The sequence below is a fragment of the Daldinia decipiens genome (genome assembly GCF_022478715.1).
Source record: "Daldinia decipiens strain CBS 113046 unplaced genomic scaffold F4813scaffold_29, whole genome shotgun sequence".
NCBI lineage: Eukaryota > Fungi > Ascomycota > Sordariomycetes > Xylariales > Hypoxylaceae > Daldinia > Daldinia decipiens.
The window spans coordinates 263,575-279,742 of NW_026054572.1; the positions used below are offsets into that span (position 1 = coordinate 263,575).

The 16,168-nt window shown below is 46.0% G+C and overlaps 7 protein-coding genes across 7 annotated transcripts; 1 reads left to right on the forward strand and 6 right to left on the reverse strand.

Moving 5' to 3' along the window:
* Positions 1 to 392: 392 nt before the first annotated feature.
* Positions 393 to 2,336, reverse strand: F4813DRAFT_367250 (uncharacterized protein). The gene is made up of 4 exons (XM_049244143.1): positions 1,469 to 2,336; positions 990 to 1,360; positions 597 to 846; positions 393 to 547 (listed from the first exon to the last, which is right to left on the reverse strand). Exons 1-3 carry the CDS (start codon positions 1,754 to 1,756, stop codon positions 837 to 839), a joined length of 669 nt encoding a protein of 222 aa, XP_049097476.1. The 5' UTR covers positions 1,757 to 2,336; the 3' UTR covers positions 393 to 547; positions 597 to 836.
* A 397-nt stretch (positions 2,337 to 2,733) lies between these two features.
* Positions 2,734 to 4,250, reverse strand: F4813DRAFT_161354 (uncharacterized protein). The gene is made up of 4 exons (XM_049239088.1): positions 4,190 to 4,250; positions 3,597 to 4,071; positions 2,941 to 3,507; positions 2,734 to 2,866 (listed from the first exon to the last, which is right to left on the reverse strand). Exons 2-3 carry the CDS (start codon positions 3,997 to 3,999, stop codon positions 2,978 to 2,980), a joined length of 933 nt encoding a protein of 310 aa, XP_049097477.1. The 5' UTR covers positions 4,000 to 4,071; positions 4,190 to 4,250; the 3' UTR covers positions 2,734 to 2,866; positions 2,941 to 2,977.
* Positions 4,251 to 4,631: 381 nt separating this feature from the next.
* F4813DRAFT_391648 (putative TOM core complex subunit Tom6) lies at positions 4,632 to 4,866 on the reverse strand (the record flags this gene model as incomplete). The annotated part of the gene is made up of 2 exons (XM_049247188.1): positions 4,632 to 4,685; positions 4,753 to 4,866. 2 exons carry the CDS (start codon positions 4,864 to 4,866, stop codon positions 4,632 to 4,634), a joined length of 168 nt encoding a protein of 55 aa, XP_049097478.1.
* Positions 4,867 to 5,177: 311 nt separating this feature from the next.
* Positions 5,178 to 6,748, forward strand: F4813DRAFT_367260 (uncharacterized protein). The gene is made up of 2 exons (XM_049244144.1): positions 5,178 to 5,629; positions 5,698 to 6,748. The coding sequence occupies exons 1-2, from the start codon at positions 5,302 to 5,304 to the stop codon at positions 6,639 to 6,641; spliced, it is 1,272 nt and encodes a 423-aa protein (XP_049097479.1). The 5' UTR covers positions 5,178 to 5,301; the 3' UTR covers positions 6,642 to 6,748.
* Positions 6,749 to 7,401: 653 nt separating this feature from the next.
* Positions 7,402 to 8,126, reverse strand: F4813DRAFT_161386 (uncharacterized protein). The gene has a single exon (XM_049239089.1). It carries the CDS (start codon positions 7,844 to 7,846, stop codon positions 7,481 to 7,483), a length of 366 nt encoding a protein of 121 aa, XP_049097480.1. The 5' UTR covers positions 7,847 to 8,126; the 3' UTR covers positions 7,402 to 7,480.
* On the reverse strand, positions 7,923 to 10,516 carry F4813DRAFT_382017 (uncharacterized protein; the record flags this gene model as incomplete). The annotated part of the gene is made up of 5 exons (XM_049245745.1): positions 7,923 to 8,087; positions 8,140 to 8,397; positions 8,458 to 9,775; positions 9,832 to 9,995; positions 10,049 to 10,516. The coding sequence occupies 5 exons, from the start codon at positions 10,514 to 10,516 to the stop codon at positions 7,923 to 7,925; spliced, it is 2,373 nt and encodes a 790-aa protein (XP_049097481.1).
* Positions 10,517 to 14,783: 4,267 nt separating this feature from the next.
* F4813DRAFT_161462 (BET3 family protein) lies at positions 14,784 to 15,942 on the reverse strand. Its single transcript, XM_049239090.1, has 4 exons — positions 15,705 to 15,942; positions 15,643 to 15,651; positions 15,364 to 15,586; positions 14,784 to 15,288 (listed from the first exon to the last, which is right to left on the reverse strand). The coding sequence occupies exons 1-4, from the start codon at positions 15,737 to 15,739 to the stop codon at positions 14,977 to 14,979; spliced, it is 579 nt and encodes a 192-aa protein (XP_049097482.1). The 5' UTR covers positions 15,740 to 15,942; the 3' UTR covers positions 14,784 to 14,976.
* Between the last annotated feature and the right edge of the window lie 226 nt (positions 15,943 to 16,168).

Below are 16,168 nucleotides of genomic sequence, written 5' to 3' on the forward strand. Positions count from 1 at the left end.
TTTATATCACTCGTAGAGATCCAATTGCAGTTAGAGCGGCGGACACCCCCTGGTTACGGAATACCGGGGCAGCGCGGTATCAAAGCGGCTGGGTAGTATTTATTGAATTGTGACCCAGTAATATTGCTATGTACACGCAAGCTTATGTGCTATTCGCAATCTAACGAACCGGAACGCCTCAGCTTTGGTCTATTGGAATAAGGTGGAAATCCCGGGGATGTTATAAGACTTAAGATGTGTATAGATGACCCTTTAGAGAAGATAGTTACAGTTAGGCTTATCTAGGATTATATTTATCATAACAAGATGATCCAGGTGAGAGATATAAGCCCATCGTCATAGCATCAGCATCTAGTAAGGCCCGTATAAGGAGGTGAGAAAAGGGGGGAGAAACTTGATAGACATGCATCAGTCACGTGATCAGGATATGAGTCTCTTTACCAACTCACAGCTATAGAACGATCTACCTAATTACTCTAAGTATTCGCCCATACGCCCAATTCTTCTTAATTGGAAAAAGAGCGATACGGATATTGAGCTACATAGGGTAAAGTCAACGTCCCAAAATTCTAGACCAAGCTAAACAATAGGCCAAGAAACGCAGTCCGACATCGCCTATGTCAAGACCTTCTACTGTAATGAGACTAGTGCTAAAAATTTCATCCCAACGGCACAAGCAGAACATTCTCTCGGAGTTACACGATAATTAAATAAGATGTGGTGTTGACAGGCCTGCCTTATAGAATCATCCACTCATCCCGCCATCAACCGGAAGAATCGCCCGAGTGATAAATTTGCTCTCGTCGCCTAAGAGATACCCAACCATCGCAGCCACCTCACCCATTGGTAAGTACTCCTTTAATAGCACCGAGTACTCAGCGAAATTCATGTCGGGCTTGTCCTTGCGCAATTTATCTTGCATGCCACCGTCCACGAAGCCCCTAGAGCGAGCAGTAGTTAGTTACTAATGGTATATCTGACGTTCGTAGAGAGGAACCCCCCCAAAGCAGTCAAATACAGGTCTCTCTTTATACCAGCTCCAATTCATAAAGCCGGGCCGATAAGAAAATAACGTATACTTCGGGCACCCCGCATTAACCCGGACTTTGCGGTGGGCGTGTTCGGCAGCGGCTATTCTACTCAAACCAATGACCCCGTGCTTAGAAGCTGCGTAGGCCGGCAAGATGGGAGTCCCGCGTATGCCGGAAGCGCTAGACATGTTCACAATGCTACCGCCATCTGCTATTGCGCGTAATTGGAACTTAAGGCAGTTAAACATGCCAGTTAAATTAACATCAATGACTCGAGACCAGTTCTCGTAGCTCATCTCCGTTATCTGGTCTCCGTCACCAAGGATTCCTATTTCGGTACATCTCGATAGTTAGTCAATGGGATATAGTAAAGTCAAATGAGGGGAGGGCAAGTATAAATAACCTAGGTACATATCGTAAATTCAGATCAGCTTACCAGCATTATTGACACATCCGTCGATCCTCCCAAATTTCTCCTTCGACGCAATGACCCATTCCTCGACGGACTTCGGGTCCGTGACGTTCACAGTCCATGTCGACACTTGAATATCGGGATAAGCCTCAGAAATACGCTGCGCCGAGGCGTTGAGTGTGTCTATCTGCAAATCTGCTAAAGACAACGTTGCACCACGCGCCGCGATGTAGTCACTTATAGCTGCCCCGATTCCTTGGGCCACCCCCGTGACGAGTATAACCTTTCCTTTAAGGGGCTTTGGGTCTGCCATTATTCGCTAAAGCAGCTAAGAATAAGCTGAGAGTTCTACTCGGGTCGACTGACAGAGACCTGAATATTGCGGAACGCTTATGCCTTTATAGAAAAATATCTACCCCGGCTTCAGAAGATTAGAGCTGGGGTAGCGGTGTGCTACACGAGCCTCCCCCACGAGCGATATAGGCAATAAGGCAGCGATACGTTGGCTACACAGCATAGGCCGTTAGAACTTCTGGTAGGTCAATTCTTGATATGTGAATTAAGAGGGCGTATTCATACCTGTAATAACCGATGTTTCGATCATTGACGTATACATCACGTACATATATGCGTGCACATGCAGCTAAGCTAGGACGCCTCTGTCGTTAAACATGTTCAAATGAGCTCAGTATGCTCGTATTATTGGTAGATTGTTGATAGTCATATCGTTCTAAGGTGGGGATGTTGCAAAAAAGGGGCTGTTGAAGATACAGCTTACCGGGCATAGTATAGCGAAAATAGATCATCTCCAACAATCTATACCGCGAATGGAAGTATATACACTCACTTCCCCACGTTGTGGTTTCTATACCGGGGTTATATTAAACCAAAACATGATATTCCAATGTAAATACTAGTTCAACATATAGGTACCTAATCATATCGGACGCATTGCCTAAAGGAGAAAGACGAAGATACACATATGTCGTTTTACTTTAGAATAAAAATTAAGTAATAGACTCGGTGAATGAGTACGACGAACCCGGTGCATACAATATTCTACTTGCTCCTCTATCCTACTCCACTTGATGAATGTAAGTCCATAATCGGTAATAGGTACGTTATGGTACATAATACCTAAATATTAAGGGGCTCGTAGTCGTTACTTTATAGGCTACTTCAACGCATAGCTCTTTGTGTTTGATAGGAATCCACCAACTGTAACGCGCGACAGGTCTTATCATTATGTCTACGAGTTATCCAGACCTTATTTAAGAAGATCTATATTAAGCCTGCTTCTAATTATATCAACTAAAGAGGAGATAGAAGAAAAGACAGCAATATTTAACATGCCTTAAGAAACAGTTGCCTCCGAGTTGAAGCATAAGGCAAGGGAAGTGGAGAAAAGATTCGCTGATTTCAACTATCTAAGATATGTATGGTTAACATTTTATACTTGATTGAATTACTCAGCTCTTCAAGAACTTCGTTACTGACGTTTAACCCTGATCAAATAAAAATATACCTCGCTGCTTTATTTTTCATTGCCCAGTTTGACTAGTTCGCGCTGTTCGGCCTCCCAAAATTTCGCTATAACATTCATATTTGTAGCAATTTGTCTGGCCAGATTTCCTTGCGTCATGACCTGTAGCGGGCGTTCGCAGTCGACGAGGAAGATCATCGTATCCTCAACGCGCTTCTTCCAGAACTCCCAGCGATGCATCGTCAAGCCAGGGGTAGGGCGGTGACTACCGTATGTCTTCTCAAGCTCGAGTTCGTATAGATTCCCATGATAATACATTGCCTTGTAGGTTGGTTCAAATCCGCGCTTGATCAGCCGATATATCCTCTTTCCGCACTGCAAAATCCATTGATTGACCGAGTCGAGGAAGTTGTTGCAGTGATCGGCACTGTCCCATCCGCGTTCTAGTGCGTCGCGCATTGCGAATACGAAAAAAGAAGGATCGTCCATTACATTGAGAGCGTACATGGAGGCAGTAAAGCAGTGAAAGTGAAAATTATGGACAGCCACGTCGTTCTGTTGAGATCCAACTCCTGGCAGACCTATGTATCGAGGAAGATGTCAATCCAATTCCCTTCATAAATTGCCGTATCGTAGGGGGCATCTATTAAGATACGGTACTACTACTCACAATAAGCAGACCTAAGTCCCCATTCGATATCCTCTTCTGTTAACAGCGGCGGTTTGCCGGGTGGCAGGCATATCGTGCAATTCACGATTATCCTGAGTAGGTCGAAGAGAATGGCGAGAGGGGACCAAGTGCCAGGTGGTAACGGGATCCCAGTAATTTGCAGTATAATGCCACGAAAGATAACATTTTTTATAACATATTCTGCTCTCATCGCTGGTCTGATGTGCGATATGACGATACTAAAAGTGACAACATCTTTTCGATCTACGGGTCGATAGCGGGATATAATATCTGTGATAATCCAGAACAATGATTTGCATGCGGCAAATTCCAGATCAAGCATATGATAATCTGCCTTGTGTCTCAGGAAGATATAATCAGGTTCGAGGAACAAGGAAGCCATATTGACGAAGACATGTTGTTAGGCGGTAAAGAGTAGGGTTACTATTGAAGATTGCAAGCCACATTGTAGAATCTGGACAAAAGGTTGGCCATTGTATCTTAAAGACACTTCCCGATGTACCTTCTTGAAGCAGAACGGTTACTAACTTGGGTCGTCACTGCTTGACAGAATAAATAGGTACCTAACTTACCTAGGTATGTAGGTAAGAGTGAGAAACTGTATGCAATCTTGTTTCCAGATCCTCGTTGACAATACTTGAAGTTACCTGCCTTGCCTTGGCTAAAGACCCGGTGGGCATTTCCTCGAGTGAGGCAGCATAAAATCCCAAAATCTTGGAAGACAATACTGAGGCTATAAGTGGGTATTGAGTTGTTCGTCATATTAATGCGTCAAGTGGAGGGATTTCCTCTGATGTCTTTGGACATTTTAATAAGACCGGTTGGATGCATTTCATATATATCCCGCCTCCCAATCTACCGCCCAAGTATGGTACACCCGAGCCGTTTGCCCCATATAGTACATGCTTTGCAATTCATGATTCCCTCTATCTCTTGGCTAATGCACATTTATACTCTGGATTGGAGGTTAGTGTTTTGCGTAGATATTTGATTGATATTTTTTAATTATATATCTCACGGTGGAAGAAGGTATTCGCTCCAGGGACTCGCTAGGAAAGCCACCGCAGCCTAGAATATGTTAGTTTCCAACATCTTATTTGGTAGCAAGGGGGGGATATGTCGCAGGGGAACATACGCCGAAGATTGCTACGCTCCGTACGACAGAAGCATTTTCGGGAGATGTGAAAGCTTCGTAAATGGTACTAACAACGCCCTTGTTGGAACGACCGCCAACTCTCTTTGGCGGCATTGTATATGTGTTGGAAATAGTAAAGTTGGTGAATTCGACTATGTGATGTGCGATGATGATGATGTCGAATACAAAAAAAGATTTGGAGAATAAATTCAAGGCTGAATAAAATACGAGCTTACCTAAGCTACGCTATTCCATTGGCGGAACAAGTGGGGCCAATATGAGCTTTGTGTGGACCCTTGCTAAGGTTCTTTATGGGGAGATATGTGGAGCACATTGTGGCTTATACATATGGGCAGCTGACAGGCGGGATGTCGTAATGCTGTCACAAGGCTGAAGTCCATTATTTAACTTTCCCAATTCCCATCCATCTCAATCCCAACTTAAACCTACTTACATCAACTATACCTATTCGTAACAGGTATATATACGTCTCCATGCGCGCAATCCAGTATTCAAATATCATATATTCTTTTAAAATCGCACTTGAAAATGGTTGAAACACCCCGATTCGCTTACGGCAATGCCGGCGGTTTCTTACCGAATGGCACCTCGTTACCTTCTCCCGCCCCTAGTACAGCATCCAATAAGGTGGCCGCGCGCCTCCCGCGTCCGCGATCAAAACCCCTAGCTCGGGGTTCAAGGAAAGAAGATTACGCAAGAAACTATGTCTCCGAGCGACTATTGCACATATCGCGCCGATATGTTAAGAAACATGGCATCCCGGACCCTGCTGATGAGGTAAACGGCTATACGGACGTGGACGAGTTATGCAAAGACCTTGAAGATGTCGTTGATGTACTTTGGTTTTCGGGTACACGTATGTTTTATCCTACGTTTGCACCTCGAAGAAGGAGGGTCGAATAGCTTTATTAACCGACTTTTTAGCCAGTCTTCAAATCCCGTACCTCCTTAATGTCGCACTCGCATTTAACACGTATCTACCATCCTTTTCGCCGTCACCGCTGCCCACATTTGCGCTGCTGAAGAAGCTCGACCACTGTTTCGCTAGTCTCCTTGTAGGCCACGATATTAAATCGGGCGTCCCTTTACCAGGGCTCCAAGGCAATGGAAGAGGGTTTACGAAAACCGATATGGTGCGCTGTAAAAGTATTGCCGATGAGACCCGCATGCTGGTCGCAGTGATTATGAGCGACGAGCCGGATGTCGGGGCATATGCAGACGCAAGCGATGATGATAATGATATCGGGCAACTACCTATGAGGAGAAACATCGGCGTTTCACTATCTACGGGGTTAATACAGACACCTATTCCGTACGGCGGTAATAGTAATAGCAGGGTTAAGTCCAAAGATATTATAGACTTTGAAAATGACACAGACTTGGGTGAGGTCGAAGAACCACGCCATGCTATACCTAAACGCAAAGCCAGCGCTACCGATTTAGAGGACGGGGGGCCAGAGGATAAGAAAAGGATACAAGTTGAGGAAGTTGAGGAAGAGGAGCCGACGCCAAAGTTTAGTGATGCGGCGCCGGGGGCTCGGAGTCCCGTTCCGGCACTTGATGGACCCGGTCCACATCAGCCCGACGGCAAGTTCCATTGGATGGTAGATGACGATGAAGATTCCGATGAAGATTCCGATGAAGATTCCGATGACGAAACGGCCCCGAATACAAAAGTCAGCTTTAACACTTCTCCTACCCCCTTATCAACGATACATCTGGTTCCCAACAATGAACAGGATATGGACGAGCCAACTATAGAGTTAGATGAGGAAGAGGAGGAGCTGCAACTAAATGTAGGTCAGGTATATGAAAAGACGCTGGTACAGCTCGGCAAATCACTAGGCGAGCCTATAACGTACGATTAGCAAACTTCGCATATACCTAGGTTAGGTAACTATAAATATAAGACGGGATAGTCACTACAATATAATAAACAATAAGAAGTCAAATATAAAGCAATTATTCATTAGACTTTATCAATCTCCGAATATCTGGCAAAAGCTAAACTTCACTTAACTTGAACAAGTGCCATTCACTCCCCATTATAAAAATAAAAAGTACGTACAACTGCGACTGCGCGATAGTTTTTATAAGTAATAAAACTTCGTAGGTAAGCGAATGCCTCTAAGGAAAATGTCGATGGAAACCATACACCATGAACCACAACATCTCTGCTCTATTGAATACACCGAGACGAAATAACCACAATGGAACCGCACTACACCAAACCACCAAACCCAGCTTTCTTTCCACTTCTACTTCTGTTTGCTTCTGCCCATAGCGCAAAGAAGTTTAGGTAGTTTGTGAATATGCATAACCAGATCCTATCTCTGGGAACAACTTTCGCCTCCCACGCCCACCCCTTTTTAGTCCCAAAAAGCAATAATCAGCACCTGAAGTCGCGAAACAAATATTTAGGGTGTTTTTTTTTTTTTGCAGACGAGAGGGAGAGTATGCCTTCCGGCACATACACTCCTCCAATTTTGGTCCAAGAGACTTGCGAAAGACGACGGTCAATGTACTCGGGGCGTTCCTGTCATCGTTGACACGACCCAGCAGCATCTATTAATTAACAGCTCCTCGCCTCACACCACAATTGTAAAATCAACAAAGCAGCGGGTATGGGGTTTCCAATCATGAAATCGGATCAATTCGACTGACAGTTAGTTTGAATGAATTTCATTGCCTGACTGATCCGCTGATATCAACGTAAAACCAAACCAATGTAGAGACAAGAAAAACTAGCGAGCCGTACAGTAGCAGAGAAGTGCAATACAAATCCTCCAAAAATACAAGAATCAATCCTGGACCCCAAGACTGAGACGTCCCTCGCCAGAATCTCACCAGTCTCGGAGACGAAGCAGCGGACGAGACGAAATAAGGGCATATGTGATATGAGCGGTATGGCGAAACAACTAAAAACAATAAGTATGGTATGGTAGTCTAAAAGGAGAAAAATCAACAGGCTTTTCGGTGGTAGTCGTGTTTCGTCTCTGGTCCGCTGAGTTCGAATACCCGTCAGACCATAGCCATAGTCCAGATGCGAGTTTAAACAACCGATGAACGCCATGACATGCCCAAGTTAACCCGAACGTAGAGATGCTTAAAGGATATCACTCAAGACCGGCGAGCTTAAAGACGTACTCCTACTCCGCCCCAATCTCCCCAGCCCCTTCCATCCCAAATGGCCCAGTACCAAAATCAAAGTTTCCGGGGTCAGCATCGCCGTCTTGTAGGAATGAATCGAAATCAAAGTCAAGTACATCGCCAGTCTGCATAGGGTCCGCAAAGGACGGCATGGCGCCAAAGTCCTGCAAGAGAGTCAGCGCAAATGACCTCAAGAAAGGATTGGGGGTAACTTACTATTGAATTGTTGTCCATGCTAAACGTATTTATTTGCGACGGGTCCGGATGCGCTTGCGGTGCAGCAACCGGCGCAGGAGCAGGTGGAGGAGCAGATACAGCTGCATTAGCTGCTGGCTGAGCGGCCACAACCTGTCCGTTCTTGTTGAAGTTCGTCGTGTTGACGGGCGTGACAGGCGTAGGCGGCTCTGGCTCTTGGGCGGCCTCTGAAGCAGGCGTGGCACCCGGGGCCTGGTTTGCCTTCTTCTGAGCGGCAGCCTATGGATAAGCGGTCAGATAGAGTTGTTAATATATAATTCTTAAAAATTATATGCGTACCTTGTTCTTCGCGTTTTTAGTATCCTTCTTCTTGGGTGCGGCCTTGTTGGATTGCTGGGGTGTGGGCGGAGCCGCATTATTCTGCTGCGGCGACGACGTTGAGCGGCCCGCAGCACCATTGTTAACCGGGGGAGCTGACGGAGGCGGCATAGATCGTTGTTGCGGTGTGCCCTGAACCTGACCTTGAGGTCCTTGGGGCCCTTGGGGCGCCATCGTGTTTCCATTCGGCCCCTGCTGCCATTGCATTGGGGGGCCACCTTGGGCACCCTGCTGCAGTCTCATCATTTGAGGGTTCATTTGGCCGTTAAATGGTTGGTTGGGGTGAGAACTTGGAGGTCGCATGCCTCCGTTCATCTGTGCAGCCACCATGTTGGAATCCATCCCGTTGATATTCTTGAAGAAATGACCCTGCATATTAGGGTCCATTCCATTTTGCACAAAATTCATTTGGTTCGGCGACCCTCTCGATTGCGCGCCATCCGTCAATGGCGATGGAATGGTGGCGGGGTTCATCTGCGGAGTATTACGCTTCATTTGATCTGCCGGGTTAGGTGAAGCCCCCGGGCGAGCCCCCTGACCAGACGGGTCTTGGAAAGCCTGTCCGTTCGGACCAGGGCCACCGGGGCCAGCTCCGTCCGGTCGGGGCATGCCGCCCATGCTATCTTGCTCTTGCCTAGCCATCATAAGACGTTTCTTATTTTGTTGCTCCAACAGCATTAGTTGCATCTGATAGTCCTGGAGAGCATGATTGCTACCACCTGCTCCTTGGGCACCACCTGGTGCACCGGGCCTCACCACTCCAGGACCGCCCATCCCGTCTGGGTTGTAGAGTGCACTGATCGCAACGTCATTGGGACCGCCTTGCATCATGGGCGATTGGCCTTGCGGGCCACCGGGATTAGGCATCTGTTTGTTAGTTATTTGCTGGCCATGGTGTTGCTGTAGGTTCTGGGAATACGTCTGGATCGACTTGGCCTGAGTTTGCGGAGGTTGCGATTGGAAATTTTGGAACTGTTCAGGTGACAGATTAGCTGGGTTAATACCGTTTGTTGAAAGCATATGTCCAGCTATAGTAGTATTTCTGGGCCCGTTGCCTACTTGTTGTCCTGGCATCTGCGGTCGTTGTCCATTAGGCATCATGCCTCCCTGCTGAGGATTAAAGGGTCCAGATGAGTCCAGACGCGGTCTCTTGCTCGGTGATGGCGCGTTCTCGGCCTGGCCGGGAGAACCTGGGCGGTTTTGATTACCGTCCATATTCGAACCATCGCGCTGCATCTGGTTCTGCTTTACCTGCTGTAGCATGTGCATGCCTTGCGGGCTGTAACATAACGTTAGTACGTAACCAGCCATGTATACAATAGACTCTCGACATACTTGTTCTGGTTATTGGCCATGGCTGTCCTAGCTAAGTTTTGTTGCTGCTTCGGATTAACCTGCATCCCATTCGGCATTCCCATCATTCGGGTTTGGCCGTAGATGTCTTGTCGCATTCCTCGTAGTATCGCTTGCTGTTCTGTTTGTCGCTGGCGATTTTGTTGCTAGAGTAGTTAGCCTTACCGCTGTTTCAAACCCGGCTTTACGGGACGCTTACCTGAGTATGGTTGACATATTGGCTTACTTGGGGACTAATGCCAGGCTTGTTACGTTGAGCGTAAAGCATGTCCCAGAATAAACAGAACCACTCGTATAGGAAGCTATTTTCGGCGGCAGCTGGGACGTTCGGCATGGGAAGATCCGAAGGTCGCTTCGAGTCTATGTCATCTTTACTATCGGTGTCCATAGGATCGTCACCCACCCCATTACCCAGAACATTGCCATTCTCGTCACGGCGGCGGTTGGGGCCTTCCTTAATGACATTGAGGGTCTGCTCACTCTTGAGCATTTGACGCGCGCAGTCGTACATGCCCTCTCGAAGAAAGTAGTCGTAAATATATGTATTAAGCACCGTCCGATTGTTCCCTTGGCTTTGGACTTGTTGCTGTTGCGCGGCTAACGTATTGGCCATCATTGGTGATGGACCACCGACAGGCCCAGCCAAGGGGATGTTGGACATATTCATGTTATTCATTAGTAGGAAATGATGGACAGACAAAAGTCTGTCGAAATCTGCGGTATCCAGTCACAGTGATAAGCTACCACGGGGCAAATGCGCGTGCGTGTCGCGGTAATAGGAGCCAAGCCTGGCAACCGTGAGGCTCAATTCTGGCTATTGGAAGTCGTGTTATGATGCCGGGATGAATCGATCAAATATCTCGGGCGCTCGTTTCTTGGTCAGCGACGAAGGAAGAACTGATCAGACAAGACAGAAACGAATGCGCGTAAGTGTAATAATCGCCTGAGCAATCCAGTACCTGACGGTGCGTTTCGGGAAAAGAATCCTAGTTTTGGATTTCGCCTTTTTTGCTAGACAGGAAATCTTGATTAGGCAAGAGTCTGAATCCTCTAGCTATGCAAAAGGAGCAAAAGAGGATGCGACCAGGTACGCGGGTACAAAAGATCCCGTTGGTATACAGAGGCTGGGAATAAAAATCGCGAATGGGGTGAAAAGAAAAGTTGGTATAAAGTATCGCGAGTGGCGGTAGATTCAATAAAGTAGAAAATGGACGAGTGGATGAGAAAGAGTGAAGGTGGTGGATGTGTGTCGGACTTTTTGGTGCGACGGCGGTGATGGCGAAGATGAGTTTGTCAGTCGATTTTCGGTCGGGTGGTATGGGCGTGGTGGTCTAATCGTGGAGGTGGTAGGTGCTGATAATAGCGGTCGTTATTGGGGGCTGGTGCTTTGTTATAGCGAATGAGAGAGGGCGCCGGTAGGATGACAGCTAATGGATTTTTCTTGTCCTTGGTCCCTTGGGAAAAAAAACCCCTCTCTTCCAATAAACCTTTACTAGTTCTCCTCAAGCGGTAGTCCAAATAACCTTAGATCCTGTCTCGAACGCGACAGCTCAAAACGGTAATAGTAAGGGGATGATGTTAAGAGAGAGTAGTCGTCGGAGGGCCAGACGAGATTTTGCGAGGATCGCTTGGTCTTGATGGATAGCGAACAGCAGATGAACTTAGGTGGGTAAGATGCTTTTAGGTACAGCTTAGGTACCTAAGATAGGTACTGTATATGTAGAAATAGATTTAAAAGCTGCACTGTGTGCCTGGGTGTCCTGCTGTCCTGCTGTCCTGCTGTCCTGCTGTCCTGCTGTCCTGCCGTCCTGCTGTCCTGCTGTACTTGGTGATGGGGGCAGAAAGGTGCCTTGCTCGCCCGCGTCCAGCACTGTTGGCAGCACTGTTGCAGTGCAAATATTCTATTCCTATCTCGCGTACTCTCCCTTTCTGGCTCTCTACTCTGTCTCGCAGACTGTTTTTTGTGTGTCCCTTCAACGCGAGATCACAGCGCTTCTGTGGTGTAGGCGGAGCGCTAGCTTTCCTTCCACGACGAGAAGCCAATTATTAGGCGAATTCGAAATCGCGCACGGTGGATGCGACCTTGCAGACATTCAAAAGACTAGGCAATATCCAGAGATGCATAGGCACGCAAACAAAATGTTAAAAGAATAAGGGGATTGCTGCCTTGGTGATGAGTATTGGAAAAAAGGGAAATGCAAGGAAGAATTAGAAGGATATAATTCTACGGATCTGAGCCGAGACTGGCAAAGAATAGTGGCGGAAGATGATGGGTAGTGTGCGAGGGTAAGGCAAGTGTGTAAGTACCAGGATGTGGTCGGTGTGGTTTAGGTACCTATGTTAGGTACCTAGGTCGGTAAGTAAAGTTAATAGGGTACCTATTTAATGTGGTGTGCGCGGAGAGAAGATGCTAAGGTAAATGATAGTTAAGGCAAGGGACCCCCGTTATTTGGGCTCTTGGGGCATGCGCTGGGTGGATTTTAAGATTTTGGGGGGGGGAGAGGAGATAAGACAAAAAGAAGATGTACAAGCTCCTTGCATAGTGCAAAAAGTGTAGGGCAGAATATGTAGAGTAAAGAGCAGTTGCGAGGAGCTTGCAGAACGGGGGAACTGGGGGGAGTCGGGAAGTATGGGTTAAGACAGACGCGATGGAAAAACCTATGGGTCAGAGGTCCGATGTAGGCGCATATCTGAGTACGGGATTATGTATACTTTATACACATTTTATTGGCAATAGGCGGAGGCTACCGACGTACCTTCCAGCGTATATTTGAGAACGCCTTCCCAAATTCAGTCTTGGCATCCTTCACGTCAATTTCAGAACTCTAATAAGCATCGACCCTGATGTACTACATATGTACCAACTTACATACAGCACTCTTCGCATTTTAACATGTAAGCTCAGCACCACGTCTTCGATAAATGCGAACTGCCCAGTTCGAGGGAGTTATAAGACAAGTTTGTTGTTTATCGAGATGTTATATTATTGTTAAGCAAAAACGTATTTCGAGAGAGGTACGTTAAAAGTATAAAGTATAGGTAGTCAAGGTATATCCATGTTTTGTAGATACATGTAATAAGAGCCATGTTCAATAGGTGGACCCAATCCTTGTCGATATTAGTTCATCTATGATGAGGCCATGGGTTAAGATCAACTTCACCCTCTTATTCTCCTAATGACAGATCGAAATAATGGTTTGATATATTGTAGTCAATCCCGGTCTATTCATCGATTTTATTGCCGTACAGCAAACGGATATTGAACGAGTATATGATTAAACTGCCCGGCGATATTCTTCACCCTGTCTGTTCCGTGATTTTAATAGTTAATATGTCGAGTACAGTAAGATGTGTATGTACGTGTTTGTACCTAATGTACCTAACCTAGGGTATGTGTGATGAGTAGTACTATTCATCGACATCTTTCCTGTTCCTTGCCTTAACTCTTTAGTTCGGTTGTAGATGCTAAACTGACATCTGGAATAAAACGAATATAGGGATCTACATGTGTATGTAGAAGAGCGGATGGTGTTAATCCGTCGTCATCTGGTGACGTGAGGAGGAATGAGGTCACAAACCTTGTTCAACAGGCTGTGTCTCTTCTCCTCAACAGATACGACATATAACATAAAGTACCTCTCATGATTAACATTTGAAATACTAGTACTTGGTAAGGCAACATGGTAAGCTTCAAGGCGTCTAACTTTGATACGTCAAGATTTGGGGGGTTCGAGTATTCGTTACCTATATGATAACAAAAAGGCCCTCTATGTATACCACCTATCACTTATGTCAGCTGTGTCTCTTTGGACCCGTCAAGCTCTTGCCACGTTGCCTTTGCTTAGGCAAAGTTGAAGGCTTGGGTAAAGAGAGCGTTATTAAATCTTGTTCTACTACTCGGTCTTTTGGTTGCGCTGGAGATGTTGCCCCAGAACAAGGATGGCCAAGATTAGGTTCAACAAATAAATAGCAAATAAAAGATTGCCTAGCAGAATAATTTAAACCAGATCTTCACTAGCATAAGCTGTCACTGGCTTCTTGTGTAACAATATAATCATATAGAAGCCTGTTTGAGTCTGATCCAGCTTGAATTGAAATAGCAATCTGTTAATAATATTTGGTGGATCGTGTTAACAACTATAGACGTGTTACGCTAACAACGAACCAGTAGACTTGTGGACGCAGGTACAGTTACACTCCGTGTAAGTACTGAGTGCATAAAAGAAGAAAAAACCTCCGATGGCGTTTTAATTGCATACAAAAAATATAGGGTCCTTTTAATAAAGGTCTGAAAAAATCAAAGATGGGGTTTACCAACTATTATACTAACCTAGGTTACTATACTCCAACTATGCAAATTGTAGTATTATGGGGATAACTTATAAGAAGGATCGCCAAGCGGGCGAGGTTATTGATATAAGCCCGTCTACAAATATGCCGGAAGATCACTGCAGGAAAGGATGGGGCACGATGGATTCAAGCGGACTCGGCGGGGTCCAAAACTACCCCGACTTGACCCAAGAGAACTTAATCCAAGAGACCGAGCCCTGGTCCCTTAACACCCCCGCGGCGCCTCCCGCATTCCCCTCCCATGATTCCCTCAGTCTCGGGAGTCAAGTGGACCTCGCTAATCCAAGGAATAAGAAATCTAGATCCCGCCCGAGACAATAAAAATTATATCACCCTCGCTGTTGACCTGTTGACTTGTTGACTTGTCACCGCCGCTTGCTTCTGTCCTGATTCTTCATGTTATCATAGTGTGTTCTCGAGCGTCACTAGGCTGGACTATTGCTTTTCTAGAACTTCCTCCCTTACTGAAGACTACTTCAAGCGAGGAAGTGATATTACGAAACGATATGAGATTTAAATAACTCTTTCGTTTTCGGTGATAATTTTTTATGCGAGACTTTTCCGAGTGTAGGGTATGAAGTGCACGTTGGATGAAGTGTAAGATGCCGAAATACCCCGACAATCCGGGACCGATGTCGTCCTATAATGGATCGCTAGATATCTTCTAGCTGGTATCATTATTAACACGTATCAAAGCCGCGCCCGTTAGGCTGCTGGAAGATCTGCCAGGCCTTGCATATTCCACCTATTAATTATACATGTCCTCAAGTGGGCGTACTAGTCATCCTCTGGTGGTAACTCGTCGTCGATATACCTGATTAGAGATATCCTCATCTCGGTAGTATCGTTCCCTCGTAGCACATCGCTGATAAAGTGCGCTTCAACCTGCATCTGCACCATCTCGAGCGCTCCTCTTAATACACCACAGAATATATTCGAATACCACAATTCGTCCTGCGCTCGGCCGTCATCGGGAAGCTCGACGAAGTCGGCTAAAGGGTTCTCTTCGAATACAAGCGAGAATTGTTTGCTATCGCTTGTCCAATTCGTTACAGTCGGCGTAATGTTAAGGAAGATCTTGAAGCCGACCTATGCAAACCAACCGTAGATGTTAGTCTAGGACATATACATATGCTAGGGGAATTGCTTTAGCTGAAGACTTGCCTTCGCGACCATGTCGGCTGTCTCTCGAAAATTAGAGCACCGTCTCATAGTATTAGATTTAGCCAGGTAGTCCTCGATCAATCGGAGGCCAATATTGTAACCCATTCTATCCAGTTGTTTATTGACTTCGACATAATCACCCTCGAAGTCTTTGCACAGCTGCGCGACTATGGTGCCGTAAGTCAAGGTGACAAGCTCGGCATTGACTTTATCGATGCGACCCCTTATTGTAGCATATTGTTAGAACAAGTATTTATCGTTAGTGGTTCTTTGACTTACTTCCAAATCCTACTGTCCGTTAGCAAAAATAATGCAAGGCTAAATAGATGCAGCTTACTTACTCTTCGCCCACACGGGCAGCTTTGTTTGCTGACATGCTCGATTGACGAGCTCAAGTTGGGCTCATTCAGATCATTGACCCTTTCCTGTCTATGTTTTCTGATCTTTCGAAGAGAGTTTTAACAATGTAAGCTTGTGTGGATGTGTAGGTGTTATCGTCTTAGGTGCTAAGTTTAGTAATGACGAGACGGTGAAGATAGTTAGTTGCTGCTGTTTCACTGATAGATATATTGATTGGTGGGATCGAGGGGTTACGTCGGCAAACCGATATCATAGTTCCGATCAGGACTCTATGTACCTAGGTACATACATGTATGTACATACCTATGAAAGCCTGAGGTCCACTCTTTAAGCTCACTTAAAGGAGGCCTATCAGAGAAAAATGGAAAATTGCTTTTCCGCTAAAACACGACCCACCTGCATTATCGGCTACCTACCTAGGTACCAGCTGAAGCTACATCTACTT

Coding starts and splice junctions, on each gene's coding strand:
- F4813DRAFT_367250 (XM_049244143.1), bottom strand. CDS start 1,756: ATGGCAGACCCAAAGCCCCTTAAAGGAAAGGTTATACTCGTCACGGGG. Junction 1,361..1,468: donor ACGGATGTGTCAATAATGCT/GGTAAGCTGATC, acceptor TGTACCGAAATA/GGAATCCTTGGTGACGGAGA.
- F4813DRAFT_161354 (XM_049239088.1), bottom strand. CDS start 3,999: ATGGCTTCCTTGTTCCTCGAACCTGATTATATCTTCCTGAGACACAAG. Junction 3,508..3,596: donor GGGACTTAGGTCTGCTTATT/GTGAGTAGTAGT, acceptor CTCGATACATAG/GTCTGCCAGGAGTTGGATCT.
- F4813DRAFT_367260 (XM_049244144.1), top strand. CDS start 5,302: ATGGTTGAAACACCCCGATTCGCTTACGGCAATGCCGGCGGTTTCTTA. Junction 5,630..5,697: donor ACTTTGGTTTTCGGGTACAC/GTATGTTTTATC, acceptor CCGACTTTTTAG/CCAGTCTTCAAATCCCGTAC.
- F4813DRAFT_161386 (XM_049239089.1), bottom strand. CDS start 7,846: ATGGCGTTCATCGGTTGTTTAAACTCGCATCTGGACTATGGCTATGGT.
- F4813DRAFT_161462 (XM_049239090.1), bottom strand. CDS start 15,739: ATGTCAGCAAACAAAGCTGCCCGTGTGGGCGAAGA. Junction 15,289..15,363: donor CAGCCGACATGGTCGCGAAG/GCAAGTCTTCAG, acceptor TGGTTTGCATAG/GTCGGCTTCAAGATCTTCCT.